This window comes from Bombyx mori, chromosome 20 (assembly GCF_030269925.1).
Source record: "Bombyx mori chromosome 20, ASM3026992v2".
Lineage (NCBI taxonomy): Eukaryota > Metazoa > Arthropoda > Insecta > Lepidoptera > Bombycidae > Bombyx > Bombyx mori.
The window spans coordinates 6,804,552-6,818,624 of NC_085126.1; the positions used below are offsets into that span (position 1 = coordinate 6,804,552).

Sequence of the window (14,073 nt, forward strand, 5' to 3'; positions counted from 1 at the left end):
TAAGTTTATATTATACAAAAGTTTAGGTCTTTTATTTATCGATTGAGGCACTACGAAGATGGCGTTATCAAAAAAAAAAAAAGGCTCGGTCATCATCTGGTCACTATTATGGCTTAATTTTTTTTTATTGCCCTTGTAGGCAGACGAGCATACAGCCCACCTGATGGTGAGTGGTTACCGTCGCCCATGGACTTCAGCAATGCCAGGGGCAGAGCCAAGCCGCTGCCTACCGAAATTTCGTATTGTATTTGTTTTGTTCATTCCGAAGATTCAAATAATCAATACAACTACTTTCGTCGTCACGGAAGACTAACAGCCTGGCCACGGGACATTCGCCGATGCGAATATTCGCGCGGTGCGAACGGCGAAGCGTCTAGCGACTAAAACAAGCGCATAGAAATGTACCTAACAAGCCACGCGCACCGGCGACCGGCGAAGCGACCGGCGAAATGTACCGAGCGAATCGCGCGATGCGGCGGGCGAGCAAAACAAATGCATGAATACGGACGGCGCGAGCCACGGAGTCGAGCGGTAGTCGCGGCGAATAGTGCAGTGATTAAATGAGTTTAGTTGTTTTCGCCGCGAAAAATTAACGCCGAAATTTTTATATTTTTTATTTATTTTTTATTTTATATTTTTAAAGTCGTCGTGGCCTAACGGACGTCCGGTGCAATCGTGTTGAGCGATGCACCGGTGTTCGAATATCAGGCGGGTACCAATTTTTGTAATGAAATACGTACTCAACAACACTCAACGTTCACGATTGATTTCCACGGTGAAGGAATAACATCGTGTGATAAAAATGAAATCTTCAAAATAATAATTTGCGTAATTACTGGTGGTAGGACCTCTTGTGAGTCTACACGGGTGGGTACTACCACCCTGCCTATTTCTGCCGTGAAGTAGTAATGCGTTTCGGTTTGAAGGGTGAGGCAGCCATTATAACTATACTTGAGACCTTAGAACTTATATCTCAAGGTGGGTGGCGCATTTACGTTGTGGATGTCTATGGGCTCCAGTAACCACTTAACACAAGGTGGGCTGTGAGCTCGTCCACCCATCTAAGCAATAAAAAAATAAAATAGCTGAAATACTAGCTAGACCAGCTATTTGGAAGTCTAGCCACCCAAAGTATTTCTCGTACTTCTTGTGGAATTCTCCATCTATATATACTACGATATGTATACGATACGTATACTCCGATTCTTATTCAAATCATGTACTTCACAATCTTTTCCAAATAATAGGTCCTGAACCAAAAAACTATTAATTTGTAAGCAATATCGAGATAATTTCGATATAGACATTTCGCTGTCGGACTTCCTTACTAGTCGCGGCGGCGAACGTGAGTACCCGTGGCCTGCAAACGGTGCTGCGCGAATGGTCGCCTCGCCCACCGCTTCGCTGTTCGCACCGCCGATCCCCGTGGCCAGGCCGTAAGATGTCATTCGCCGCAATTTGAATATTGTGTTAAATATAGACCAAATTTTTATTTAAAAAAAACTAGTGAAATTTACGTTCCTTTGCACGCAGAAAGAACTAACGGTATCTCGAAGTCTGGCAGTTTACTGAGTTAATTAATAGTAAATTAATATAAACCATATTAAGCCGTTACGTGAACTATGAAGGATTTATTACTTGCAAAACTACATTTCAATACCAAAAACAAATATAAATCAGCTCCTTTTGACTGACGCACCCAATAGTCTCATAGGTGGTGCATACTTGTTTTTTTAGATCTTATGCCGCTAAGCCTATGTAGGAAGGGGCCATGGAAAGCTGCTATCTACACACCCTCTAAGTCTCTGTATTCCACAGTGCGCGGCAAAAATAATCTGTGGAAGCAATTTCCTTAATAAAGTAGGTAGTACTGTAGGTGTACGTAATAGGCAATTGAAAATTTTTTTACGAAATCAAAATAGATCGAATCTTATAAAGGTAATCAATCAGATTTAGCTTGCCGATTTTTTTTTTGTATAAATTATGATACAGCATTTGGCCTTATCATTATAACTACCTACCGACTTACTAGCTAACATTAATTAATTATTGATTATGTCGGCGTAACGTCACTATTTAGCCATTTAGTGATCTGTAAGCGGAGTAAAATGTCCCTTCGGAACAAGGTGACACTTCACAAAACTTGCATAAAGCGCTTTATTCACGATCCATCACGGCTGTACGTCAGCTCAAGGCCGCGGTGGTGGATGCAGCATACAGACTATCGTGCGCGCATCAAGCGTGGAGAGAATAAGTGGAACTTATATCGTTCAATAAATTTTGAAAGTTTTAAATCTGCTGTAGTACAGCAAGTCTATTCACGATCAAGCACGCACGACTCAGGACCACTCTGACGTACGTCAGCGTTATTCACTGTCTATCTGCAAGACGTACGCGGTGGTGGGGGCATTCGCTGGATGCAAAATTGGTCGTGCAAATCCAGCAAACAATTACTATTATTTTTTTTTTATTGCCCTTGTATGCAGACGAGCATACGGCCCACCTGATGGTGAGTGGTTACCGTTGCCCATGGACTTCAGCAATGCCAGGGGCAGAGCCAAGCCGCTGCCTACCGCTTAATACTCTCCACAAGCCTCGTTTGAAGAAGGACATGTCATAGCGCTCGGGAAACACCGTGGAGGGGAGCTCATTCCATAGCCGGATGGTACGTGGCAAAAAAGATCTCTGGAAACGCACTGTGGATGACTTCAGTGGCTCCAGGTAGTATGGATGAACTCTACTCCGATGGCGGGCGGTGCGATGGTAAAAACGATTAATAATATCTAATATTCATAATATTATATTAATAATAATTATCGACGTACGTCAAGCCTATTCATGGTACTTTTGCACCGTGCATCGTGCATGGCCTTGGCGGGACGTACAGCAAGATGGAACATGAATAAAGCGCTTTACGCGTGTGTGGTGTTAGCTCACGCGGCCCGCACACACAGGCACCCTCCAATCCCAATCACCGGTAACCTTACTCGTCGAACTAACGGGATCTTCTCAGCGGGTCGCGATTCCGATAGATTCATTCGAGAAACAGTTGCTCTTGGGTTGTTAGGTCTCTTTTGGAGGCGCTCGGGTAGCTGTTAGCAAATCCCACCCCTCCTGGCTGAGTCTTTGCTCGCCCACCTGTCCTGTGCAACCAGCAGTAATCGTTCCATACAAAATAGTCTTAGGTTGCGCAAAATGATTTCGATACGTATCTATACTAATATATAAATCTACAGTGGTTTTTACGGATGCTCCGTTATAACTACTGAACCATACATCCGATTGACTTGAAACTTGGTATCCGTGTAGAAAATACGTGTACTTAATGGATAGGCTAATATTTATATAAGTGTTGGACTCCCTACACCAGTTGCGGGGGCGTTAATGATGAGAATCTTTGTGAGGGTGAGAAAATTAAATAATAATGTTAATTTTAAATGCCCGGCGAAGCGGACGGGTACAGCTTACATTTGTTCGCAATTCGGTAGGCAGCGGCTTGGCTCTGCCCCTGGCATTGCTGAAGTCCATGGGCGACGGTAACCACTCACCATCAGGTGGGCCGTAGGCTCGTCGGCCTACAAGGGCAATAAAAATAAAAATAAATTACAGTGCAACCTTTGACTTACAAACTTGATTTATTTTTACTCGTGATGTGTGTTTTACTGGTGATAGCGCGTCAAGACGTCAAGAGCCTGCACGGTTAGGTGTCATCACTCTTACTATTTTGCCGTGAAGCAGTAATGCATTTCGGCTCAAGGAACGGGGCAGCCGTTGTACAATAAAACTGAGTTTTGGAACTCATGTCGAACGGTGGGAGGCCGCATTCACGTAGTTCATGTTTATGGTCTCCAGTAACCACTTAATACCCAATGGGCCGCGAGCTCGTCTACCCATATCGCATCATATTATTATCTGTGTTCAAAACGAATTTCACGAATGTAATTCTCTGATAAACTTGGACACTAAGCTCAAATGTATGCTTAATAAAATTCTCGTGATTATATTTTTAAAACTTATCATAATAATAATTGGCATATTTTTTTTGTTCAAAACTTGAATATTTTTTTGGTGGAAGTTAATTTTTTTTTTTTAACTGCTTAGATGGATGGACGATCTCACAGCCCACCTGGTGTGAAGTGGTTACTGGAGCCCATAGACATCTACAACGTAAATGCGCCACCCACCTTGAGATATAAATTCTAAGATCTCAGTATAGTTAAAACGGCTGCCCTACCCTTCAGACCGAAACGCATTACTGCTTCACGGCAGAAATAGGCAGGGCGGTGGTACCTACCCGTGCGGACTCCCAGAGGTCCTACCACCAGTGCTTTATAATAGACAAACGAACTAACAAGTCTCACGTTCGGGTATAAGAAACCCACACGGTCACTTACTCGTATGATTCCACATGTTCGGGTATTAGGAACCCACACCTCTGTCTATTTATACCAATGAGTCGTCTTTTGCTTCCATTTTAAGAGCTGGAAATTCGTCTATACTAATATTATAAAGAGGAAAGATTTGTTTGTTTGTTTGCATTGAATAGGTTCCGAAACTACTGAACCGATTTCAAAAATTCTTTCACTGTTTGGAAGCTACACTATTTCCGAGTGACATAGGCTATAATCTTTTTTGAAAAAAAAATAGGGATCCTTACTAAAACTCCGATAATGTACCCCATGCCCCGCTAAAACTATTGATGATAGAATAAAATAATGTACTACGACTTTGTAGAACACATTATTATTTACAAAAAGTGTCGGGACAGCATATGTCTAACTATTATAGTTATGCCGCAATAAGTGTTCTTTTATTGAAAAAAATAAAACAACGTCAAATATCGTTGTAATTTTTGTTAAAGACCCGAGCGGAGCCGGAGCGGACCGCTTGTCTTATAATAAAATTGTGACTCGCGGAGGTGGAAACAATCACGTTGGTTTGTTTATGGTTTTCGGAAACATAAAGCCAGGTCCGCAAAGATCATTTTTTTTTCATGAATGAGCGATTATTGGTGGCCCCAGAGGCCTTTCTAGTTTCACCAAAGACTTAGCCAGGAGGGGTGGGATTTGCTAAGAGTGCAAGCATCATTTATTGTAATGAAAAACAGATATATCAGTACCCCTCCCTCCTCCTTTACCCCTCCCCCTTCCGTCCTCTATCTCGGGCTATGTCTCGGGTGGGGATTGGACGTTTGGATTAGGAGTACCCATTGAATACGTGGCCCCCACATACCCTACCAACTATCAAGGGACCAAGTAGGAAATTGGGTTCTAGGCACAAAAAAGTAAACAAAAAGACATCTAATTACTTGTACTTTATTATAAGCAATTATCAACCCAAATTAAAACTTAATATGAAATAAGGTATAATATGCTACAAAATTTTGAGCATCAAGTATGATTGTATATATATTTTGTCACCGTTTTTATCCACGTGAAAGCTTTAAAACAAAAAACTATTGCAGAATGGGATTGACTTGCCGCGTTCCTTAATTACGTATTATTACAGCGTCGTATTGTATCTAGCAAAGCAGTTCATTAAAACAAAAATAAAATAAAAAATATATGTTACGGTAAATGTACACTCTTGGGAATGTACATTTACCGCTGTACGCTTTTACGTACGCTTTTACCGGTAAATGTGCTGCACATTTGCCAAAAAGTTAGATATATGTGAACTGAATATAATGTACACTTTTACCGGCAAATGTGTACTCTTGCCTTCATCATCATCATCATCATCAGCCTTTATCTGCCCACTGCTGGACATAGGCCTTCCCCAATGCCTTCCACATAATGCGGTCCTCCGCCTTCCGCATCCAACGACTTCCCGCCATGCGCACTAAGTCTTCAGTCCACCTGGTTGGAGGACGCCCCACGCTCCTTGTACCCATCCATGGCCTCCATTCGAGGACTTTCCTCCCCCACCTGGCGTCGTTGGCTCGACAGATGTGACCAGCCCATTGCCACTTCAGCCTGCTAGCTTTGAGAGCTATGTCGTCGACTTTGGTTCTCCGTCGAATTTCTTCGTTCCGGATTTTGTCCCTTAGAGAAATACCTAGCATAGCTCTCTCCATCGCCCGCTGTGCGACTCTTAACTTATGGGCCAGCCCTGCCGTCAGTGTCCAGGTTTCCGCGCCGCTCTTGCCTTCACGTCTTAGTAAATGTACACTCTTACCTCCATGTTTTAAGAAAAATTGGAATACAAATAAATTAATAATGTTGTTGCAGTAAAAAAACATTTATTTATATGAACATAATACAAAAAGCTTTAATAACGAAAATTATTTATTATTAAAAAATGTAAATGACAAACAAAACATACTTTTCTTTGCACATTATATAATATGTCGCAGGTTAGGTTAGGTTAAGGTGTAGTGAGGCGCATTTCTCGCATTAGAGATTTCATATTTTGTATGCCATGTTCACATATACCAAATCGACATGGTCATTGTGAATTCAAGTGTACATTTCCCTTTTTAAAAATTGTAAATGTTAGTTGAATGCACATTACCTAAACGAGGAGGCTAATGTGCACATTTACCGGAAAATGTGTACATTTGCCGCAATATCTACTTTTACCGTAACATATATACATATATTATATTATTTTTTCTGTTAACTTCTTTCTATTGTAAGTGTAAAATGACAATAAAAGAAAAATATTATATTTTCGAACGAGAAATGCGATTGGTAGTTTCATTGACGCACGTCACGCAGCCTGGAGAATGCTTCAACGAGGAGTTGTAAAGTAAATACGTATTTATCGTCCCCAGATTTGTACGTTGTAGGAGAATCCTCGGCCGCGCGCGTTTCGGGCCTCAAGATTGACGTTGTTGAAGCCGATGCCGCCACCAGCGACCCGGATAGTCGGGTTCTGGGTTTGCCCCACTTCCCGGGCCGTGATGGCAGATATGCGAACGCCGGCGGCCATAGCGATCCTGTGGAAGTGAGACTGCGAACTAGGCGACGCTGGTCTATTGAAACGAAACCTGAAATATTGACAGGAAGGAAATTAAAGAGCACGTTATTTTTTGACCAATCTTTGTATCAACACACAATCTGTTTTCTTCAACTATCAAAAAGCTGATGATATTTGAAATAGCCTTAATCCGGTCAATGATAAAATTCTTTTGCTGGTTTTAGGGATTCTTGTGAGCCCGCACGGGTAGGTATCATCACTTTATCTATTCTGCCGTGAAGCACTAATGCGTTTCGGTTTGAAGAGTGGTGCAACCGTTGTACTGTAAAACTGAAACTTAGAGATCTTGTCTCAAGGTTGCGGCATTTACGTTGCTGATGACTATGGGCTCCAGTATCCACAACACCAGGGCCGTGAAACGTGTAGAAGTTCCGAGCAACAACATTCGGATCAGGGCCCTGCAATACTTTAAGACAAATACTATTTCTATATGGAAACTAACGACATCTTGTAGCGGGTGCCCCTAAACATTTATATGTTGTTAAAATTAAGGCATTTAATTATTGTATAACTAAATACAGAAAATAAAAAAATCATAAATCATACAAGTCTTCATTTGCTATAGACAAATTGACAAAATTTTATCAATATGTGGCTTCTGAAAATTTACAAAATCCTTCATTAAAAGTAAGTAAAAGGATAGGTAATAAATACTGTTACTGCCATCTACAGGAGCAATGAGAAACTAATCGAAGCGAAGCCATCTAGTGGCCGAAGCCCGTAAACATTTTTGTTTAGTGCTTGAGTTCAAATTGTCGGGGCAAAAGTTAAATTTGTATGAATTTGGAACAGCGTCCCTTGTAGCAAACGGAGGGAAACTGTTCCAACTGCATACACCTCCCTCCTGGCTGAGCCTTTGCTCGCCCACCTGTCCTGGTGAAACTGGAAATGGAAAGGCCTTCGGGCCAACAGTAACCTTTCAACCATAACAAAAAAAAAAAAATTTTTTTTTTCATACAAATTTAAGTTAACTTTTGCGCGATCGACAACGTTAAAAAACTCCTCACTAAGGGCACCGAAAACGAAAACTGTAAAGTATTCGTTAAAAAACATAATAATCTAAGATAATTAATACGTGAAGCAAAAACTTTGTATCCCTTTTTAAGAAAATTGCGCGGACGGAGGAGTATGAAATTTTCCACACTTATATAGAATATATAGAAGAAGTGCACAATGCTAATATTTTTTTTTAATAATTCATAAAAGATACATTAAATCAATAAAGAAAACATTACACACACAATATACCATGTATTTGATGCATACACGCATGCATACTATTTATTGTTAAACTTTTGTTCTTGACGTCTGTTGCCAAATTGAGAATAGAATATGGTTTGTCTTTGTTAATATTTTTTATAGTGTAGTCTTGGCAAAATTTGTGATTATAGAAGTATAAAATACAATCATAATAGTGTACAAACTTACAATTCCAATTCATTATAGTCGAATTTCGACTACTGCGGGACCTCTAGCTACAATAAAAACGCGATATTAATTCCTACAATTAGTTTTGACAATTACAAATTGCTTCAAAATTTACATACGAGCGTATTAAGCTATCTTGAGAAGTAATTGTCCCAATCACCAAGTCAGGTCTACCGTTAGATCTCACGCCTGCCTCTTCATCTGCTGCCACCGCAGTGACAATCACCAAGACGAACAGAAGAGTGAATTTCATCTGCATGCGGAAACAAACATTATATACACAACCCAGCCAGCCCACCTGGTGTTAAGTGGTTACTGGAGCCCATAGACACCTACGACGTAAATGCGCCACCCACCTTGAGATATAAGTTCTAAGGTCTAAAGTATAGTTACAACGGCTGCCTCACCCTTCAAACCGAAACGCATTACTACTTCACGGCAGAAATAGGCAGGGTGGTGGTACCTACCCGTGCGGACTCACAAGAGGTCCTATCACCAGTAATTTAAATCGAAAATTCTAATTAATGTTAAATGATAGAATAGTCATAGCGTGTTTAAATCATGACTAGAATACTGATTCCTGATGGTATGCACGAAGATTGAAGGCGACGCTTAATGGCAGACTAGATGATGACCTTTTTTTTTTTTTTTTTCGGGTAGAGGGCCGAACCTCCTACGAGGTCCCCGCGCAAAAGGGGCGCGCGGGGTATGTGAGACTCAACGATCTGCATGGTGTTGTGAGCAGACCGCGGGCCCAAGGATTTTAGAGCCCACCCACTAAACGACTCCTCTGCACTCTTACACCCGACGTCCGATCCCCTCCGAGGTCAGAACCCGGATGAGGTAGGGGGGCTACCGCGGTCAACACTACAACCAGACGGCGCGGCTCACCCCAAGGACGCCCAGCCGACGGAGCCTTCGAGGCGAATCGAAGGCTCTGAAACGTCGGCCGGACTAGATGATGACCTAGCTTTGATCGATTTTTTTTTATAACGCCATCTTGTTGTGTCTTTAAAGCGGTTACTTGCCCTCAATTAAGAAAAATAGTATTATTATTCGCCAATAGATATCGGGAAGAGTTTATTATTGAAAACACGAATAAAACAACATTTTCTGAAAATAAATCGTAGCTAGATCGATTTATCGCCCCCGAAATCCCCTGTATACTAAATGTTATGAAAATCGTTGAAGCAGTTTCCGAGATTCAGATTATATACATATATATTTTAATATACAAGAATTGCTCGTTTAAAGGTATAAGATATGGAGATAAACAAAGAAGGTTTACTTTCTAAGGGAAACTTTCTTTTTGTGCTTGTCGGGGTTTTTGTGCAATTTCATACTGTTACCTACTATATACTACTAATATATATACTATATACTTATTATAGTACTGACTTGCAATAATGACAAAAGCTTAGCACTAAAGTATACGTGTCTTTCTTATTCATTCAAATACAATGAAAATTTTAATGCTGGTTGTAGAATTAGTATAAAATGTAATGAATGTACCATGAGTTTTTTTTTTTCTTCTTCTTTACCAGTTTTTGTTTAAATTATTGTTATTGTTAAATTGTAATAAAGTCATATAATAATACTTTGAAAATGGCCTACCTTGCCAACTTGTAATAAACTCCCTGGTTTCTGATCCTTTAGTATAATACATTTGAACATGCTTTGCATGCATTATTTATACTAAACGTGTCCGATAAGATATTTTTTGTGGCGTACGGTACTAATTTTGAAAGAAGATGCCGATTTTTTGATAATTTTTTTTTTTCTATCAGTACTTAGAAAGGAAATTGTTTCCGTTGATAACGAGCATAGGCATTATCAGGGATACAGCCAACCAGCCAAACAGCCAACTTTACACCATTAAACTCGGTCAAAATACTAAGGATAAAAGACAGGAATAAATAAATATGAAAGTAATAATATATTGCTTTTTTTTCGTTTATATGGTTAGCAAATCAAGGTTATCGATAAGTGTGAGTTTTTTATGTTAATTTTTAGTTTAGAGAATCTCTCAGGACCCCTTAAATTAAGGAGTTAACAATCTCGGAATTCACAATCCACGCACGGTAATCCGACCCCAATTAGAGTGCTCTGTGTTATGGATACCAGCGACTGACATACATACTTAAATATGTATAATGATATGGAGTACTTCAGAATGAATAAACAATAAAAAGGTTAATTGCGTTTGCTGTTATCTATATATTAATACGTGTAGCCAAAACTTTGTATCCCTTTTTACGAAAATCGCGCGGACGGAGGCGTATGAAATTTTCCACACTTATAGAGAATATAGAGAAGAAGTGCACAATGCTAATATTTTTTTTAAATAATGCATAAAAGATACATTAAATCAATAAAGAAAACATTACACACACTACATACCATGTATTTGACGCACACACGCATGCATACTATTTATTGTCAAACTTTTGTTCTTGACGTCTGTTGTCAAATTGAGATTAAATATTGTTTGTCTTTTTAATATTTTTTATAGTGTAGTCTTGGCGAAATTTGTGATTATAGAAGTATAAAATACAATCATAATAGTGTACAAACTTACAATTCCAATTAATTATAGTCGAATTTCGACTACTGCGGGACCACTAGTATAATATAATTGCTCATACTCACATATTCACACAAACACACTAAACTTCCACAAGCACATTACATTAATATACACGCAACTTTTTGTTAAGTCTATATCTCATTAGAAAAATATTTAGTTTTAATTCGCTGATCGATTGTTACTTCTTAAAGTTTAAAGATAATAAATAAATTGAATTGCTACCCGACACTTAGAAAAATTAAGCAGTGTCTATGTATACCTTGACCCCACCATTGCTTAGATGGGTAGACGAGCTTACAGCCCATCTGGTGTTAAGTAGTTACCGGAGCCCATAGACATCTACAACGTAAATACCGCCACCCACTTTGAGGTATGAGTTCTAAGGTCCCAGTATAGATACAACGGCTGCCCCATCCTTCAAACCGAAACGCATTACTGCTTCACGGCAGAAAAACTTCACTTACCACCAGGTGGAAAAAAACATGGCCCTGACCTGAAAACCACAGTCACCCAAAGAGTTACCGACATAACTCGAAGGTTTATATGGTTGAAATAGGCAGGGCGCGAACTGAAAGACGCCCTACCGGGCTGAGTTCATGCTCTCCTACCTCTCCTAGTGGAACTGGAATAGACTCCAGGCCACCAGTAATCCGTACCTCATAAATAATGTAGCATGGGTACGCTTACTTCAAGGTAGACCGAAAAACTGTTGATGGTCGCGGAATTCCACTAGGTACAGACAGCATAGAATCAGTCAATGTGGTAAGCTTAGGGCATTCTATGTCCAGAAGTGGTCATGTGATCGTGTTCTATCCATACGGACACATCCATAATGTTTTTTCTATGTGGAAGTCGTTTTGTGTTAGGTATATTTATGGTCAATATCCCCGATTCAGCGCTGGCCTTTGGCATTGACTAAATGGACAAGAGTATCCAATAACAAACAATAATCTTTTGGAAAAAAAAACAACATTAAATTAGCAAAACATTCACCGGAAATGTGTCTTCATAAAGCATTAAAAATAATATTTATCAGATAGCTAATTTAAAAAAGTATGTCTTTTCTTGAATTTGCGAATACTATCTTCGAAAATAAGAGATTCAAAATAAAGATTAGCAACTTATAGAGAGTTTTATCTAAGTAACGATAAGAATGAGGATTAAGTATTAATTTGGATAGCTGACGCCTATGGAAAGGTGTGTTGCATTTTTCGATAAGCCGATATACTTCCGCTTGCTCCAGGTGGCCAATGAAAAAAACTAGTCAAATATAACAGATTAATTTGTAAATATTCAAGGTAGTGGCAAAAAGAACTATTTTATATTGGGGACTAGATGAAAATGTCCGGCTTTATAGCAACAAATCACAATTCAAAAACCCCACAAAATAGCGCCAGCGTAGCAAGAGTTATGATATTATTATAGCAAAGTAAAGGAAATGGAGTGAAGTGGACTTGAAAATTGTATTATGATAAGTTTTGGCGCTATTTTTACAACATGAATTACACCACTTGCCACGACGGCGCCGCCCTAAAAGGTCACTTTTCTTGTTCATACACAGAAAGTGCGGTCAAGACTTTTCCGGTAATTAGATACCCGATCCCGTGGACGGAATGGTAAGCAGTTGACGTCGCCCTAAACACGTCATTACGGATCCTCCCGATCCATTAACGGTGTTTTTAGGTACCTCAAGCACCGGTCACCCTCCTCGCCGAACCCGTTGCTTGCGACGAAGGGCTCAACGAGTAAATTAACTCATAGACACAGCCCACTGAGTTTCTCGACGGATCTTCTCAGTGGGTCGCGTTTCCGATCCGGTGGTAGATTCTCTGAAGCACTGCTCTTGCTAGGGTCAGTGTTACCAACACTCCGATTTGAGCCCCGTAAGCTCACCCACACGTCAAGGAGAAGCTGAAATAGCCTCTCAAGGTTATCATAGGTACGAAAAAAACATCTACCCTCCATATACATATGTATATATGTAGTTATAAACGAAAATAACAAAATTAATTTATAAAAAACAAATGATAACTTTATAGAAAACAATGCTTAAGACTAGCCCTAGTAGTGCTTCGCAGAATCTATCATCAGATCGAAATCGCGTTACTATGGAAGAGCAGCCGATCGGCGTATAAAACGTTCCGACCCGACAGGCTGGTTCTCACCCAGCGAGGTATCCCGGAACACTTGCAGCACCGCCTGATTTGCCTATCGGGTCGTCGTATCTCGGAGACTGACGACATCAATAATGACGAGGCGATCGTTGATGTCGGATCTCTAGCCCTAAAACATCCTTAGGCCCGCGGTTCCAGCGTCTGTCGACTGTCAAGTCCCACTTGGGGGTGCCTGCATGCACGGGGTTCGACCTTATGCCCAAAAAAACACTTTTACAATATTTTACATACCTAAAATGCCTCCACGGAAAGGTGGATGATACAAGAAAGCGCGGGAAGTCATCAATGCTGTGGATCAACCAAATTAAAACTACAGTGGGAGGTCCCCTAAATCAGTGCAGTAGAATGGCCTCGAGCAGGGAGACGGCGGGACATCATGAGACGCGTCAAGTCTGCCCCCTCCAATACTAAATGATGATTACGACCACTCCATGAAGAATGATATGGTTGAGAAGAAGAAATACGTAGGAGATATAGCTTTTAGACACATAACGTATTGTTTATTATGTGGTCGATTTTGCAGATTCTGTGGCTTATAATAAAATATGTACTTGACCGTATGGATTAAAGTCGTCGTGGCCTAAAGGATAAGACGCCCGGTGCATTCGTATATAGCGATGCACCGGTGTTCGAATCCCGCAGGCGGTTACCAATTTTTCTAATGAAATACGTACTCAACAATTGTTCACGATTGACTTCCACGGTGAAGGAATAACATCGTGTAATAAAAACCAAACCCGCAAAATTATAATTTGCGTAATTACTGGTGGTAGGACCTCTTGTGAGTCCGCGCGGGTAGGTACCACCACCCTGCCTATTTCTGCCGTGAAGCAGTAATGCGTTTCGGTTTGAAGGGTGGGGCAGCCGTTGTAACTATACTGAGACCTTAGAACTTATATCTCA

The 14,073-nt window shown here is 40.3% G+C and overlaps 2 protein-coding genes and 1 long non-coding RNA gene across 7 annotated transcripts in view; 1 reads left to right on the forward strand and 2 right to left on the reverse strand.

Moving 5' to 3' along the window:
• Positions 1-14,073, forward strand: part of LOC101739587 (calbindin-32) — a 198,297-nt gene that overhangs the window by 167,574 nt on the left and 16,650 nt on the right. The gene's annotated exons all lie outside the window — the stretch shown is intronic.
• Bm122 (uncharacterized LOC100272181) lies at positions 6,225-10,583 on the reverse strand. 2 transcript variants are annotated; one of them, XM_012689665.4, is made up of 3 exons: positions 10,024-10,583; positions 8,529-8,662; positions 6,225-6,991 (listed from the first exon to the last, which is right to left on the reverse strand). In XM_012689665.4, the coding sequence occupies exons 1-3, from the start codon at positions 10,090-10,092 to the stop codon at positions 6,763-6,765; spliced, it is 432 nt and encodes a 143-aa protein (XP_012545119.1). In that variant the 5' UTR covers positions 10,093-10,583; the 3' UTR covers positions 6,225-6,762.
• Positions 8,826-9,997, reverse strand: LOC134200774 (uncharacterized). The gene is made up of 2 exons (XR_009975825.1): positions 9,376-9,997; positions 8,826-9,044 (listed from the first exon to the last, which is right to left on the reverse strand). It is a non-coding gene; the product is annotated as an uncharacterized LOC134200774 (long non-coding RNA).

Coding starts and splice junctions, on each gene's coding strand:
- Bm122 (XM_012689665.4), bottom strand. CDS start 10,092: ATGCAAAGCATGTTCAAATGTATTATACTAAAGGATCAGAAACCAGGG. Junction 8,663..10,023: donor GTTTATTACAAGTTGGCAAG/GTAGGCCATTTT, acceptor TTCCGCATGCAG/ATGAAATTCACTCTTCTGTT. Junction 6,992..8,528: donor CAAGATAGCTTAATACGCTC/GTATGTAAATTT, acceptor TCAATATTTCAG/GTTTCGTTTCAATAGACCAG.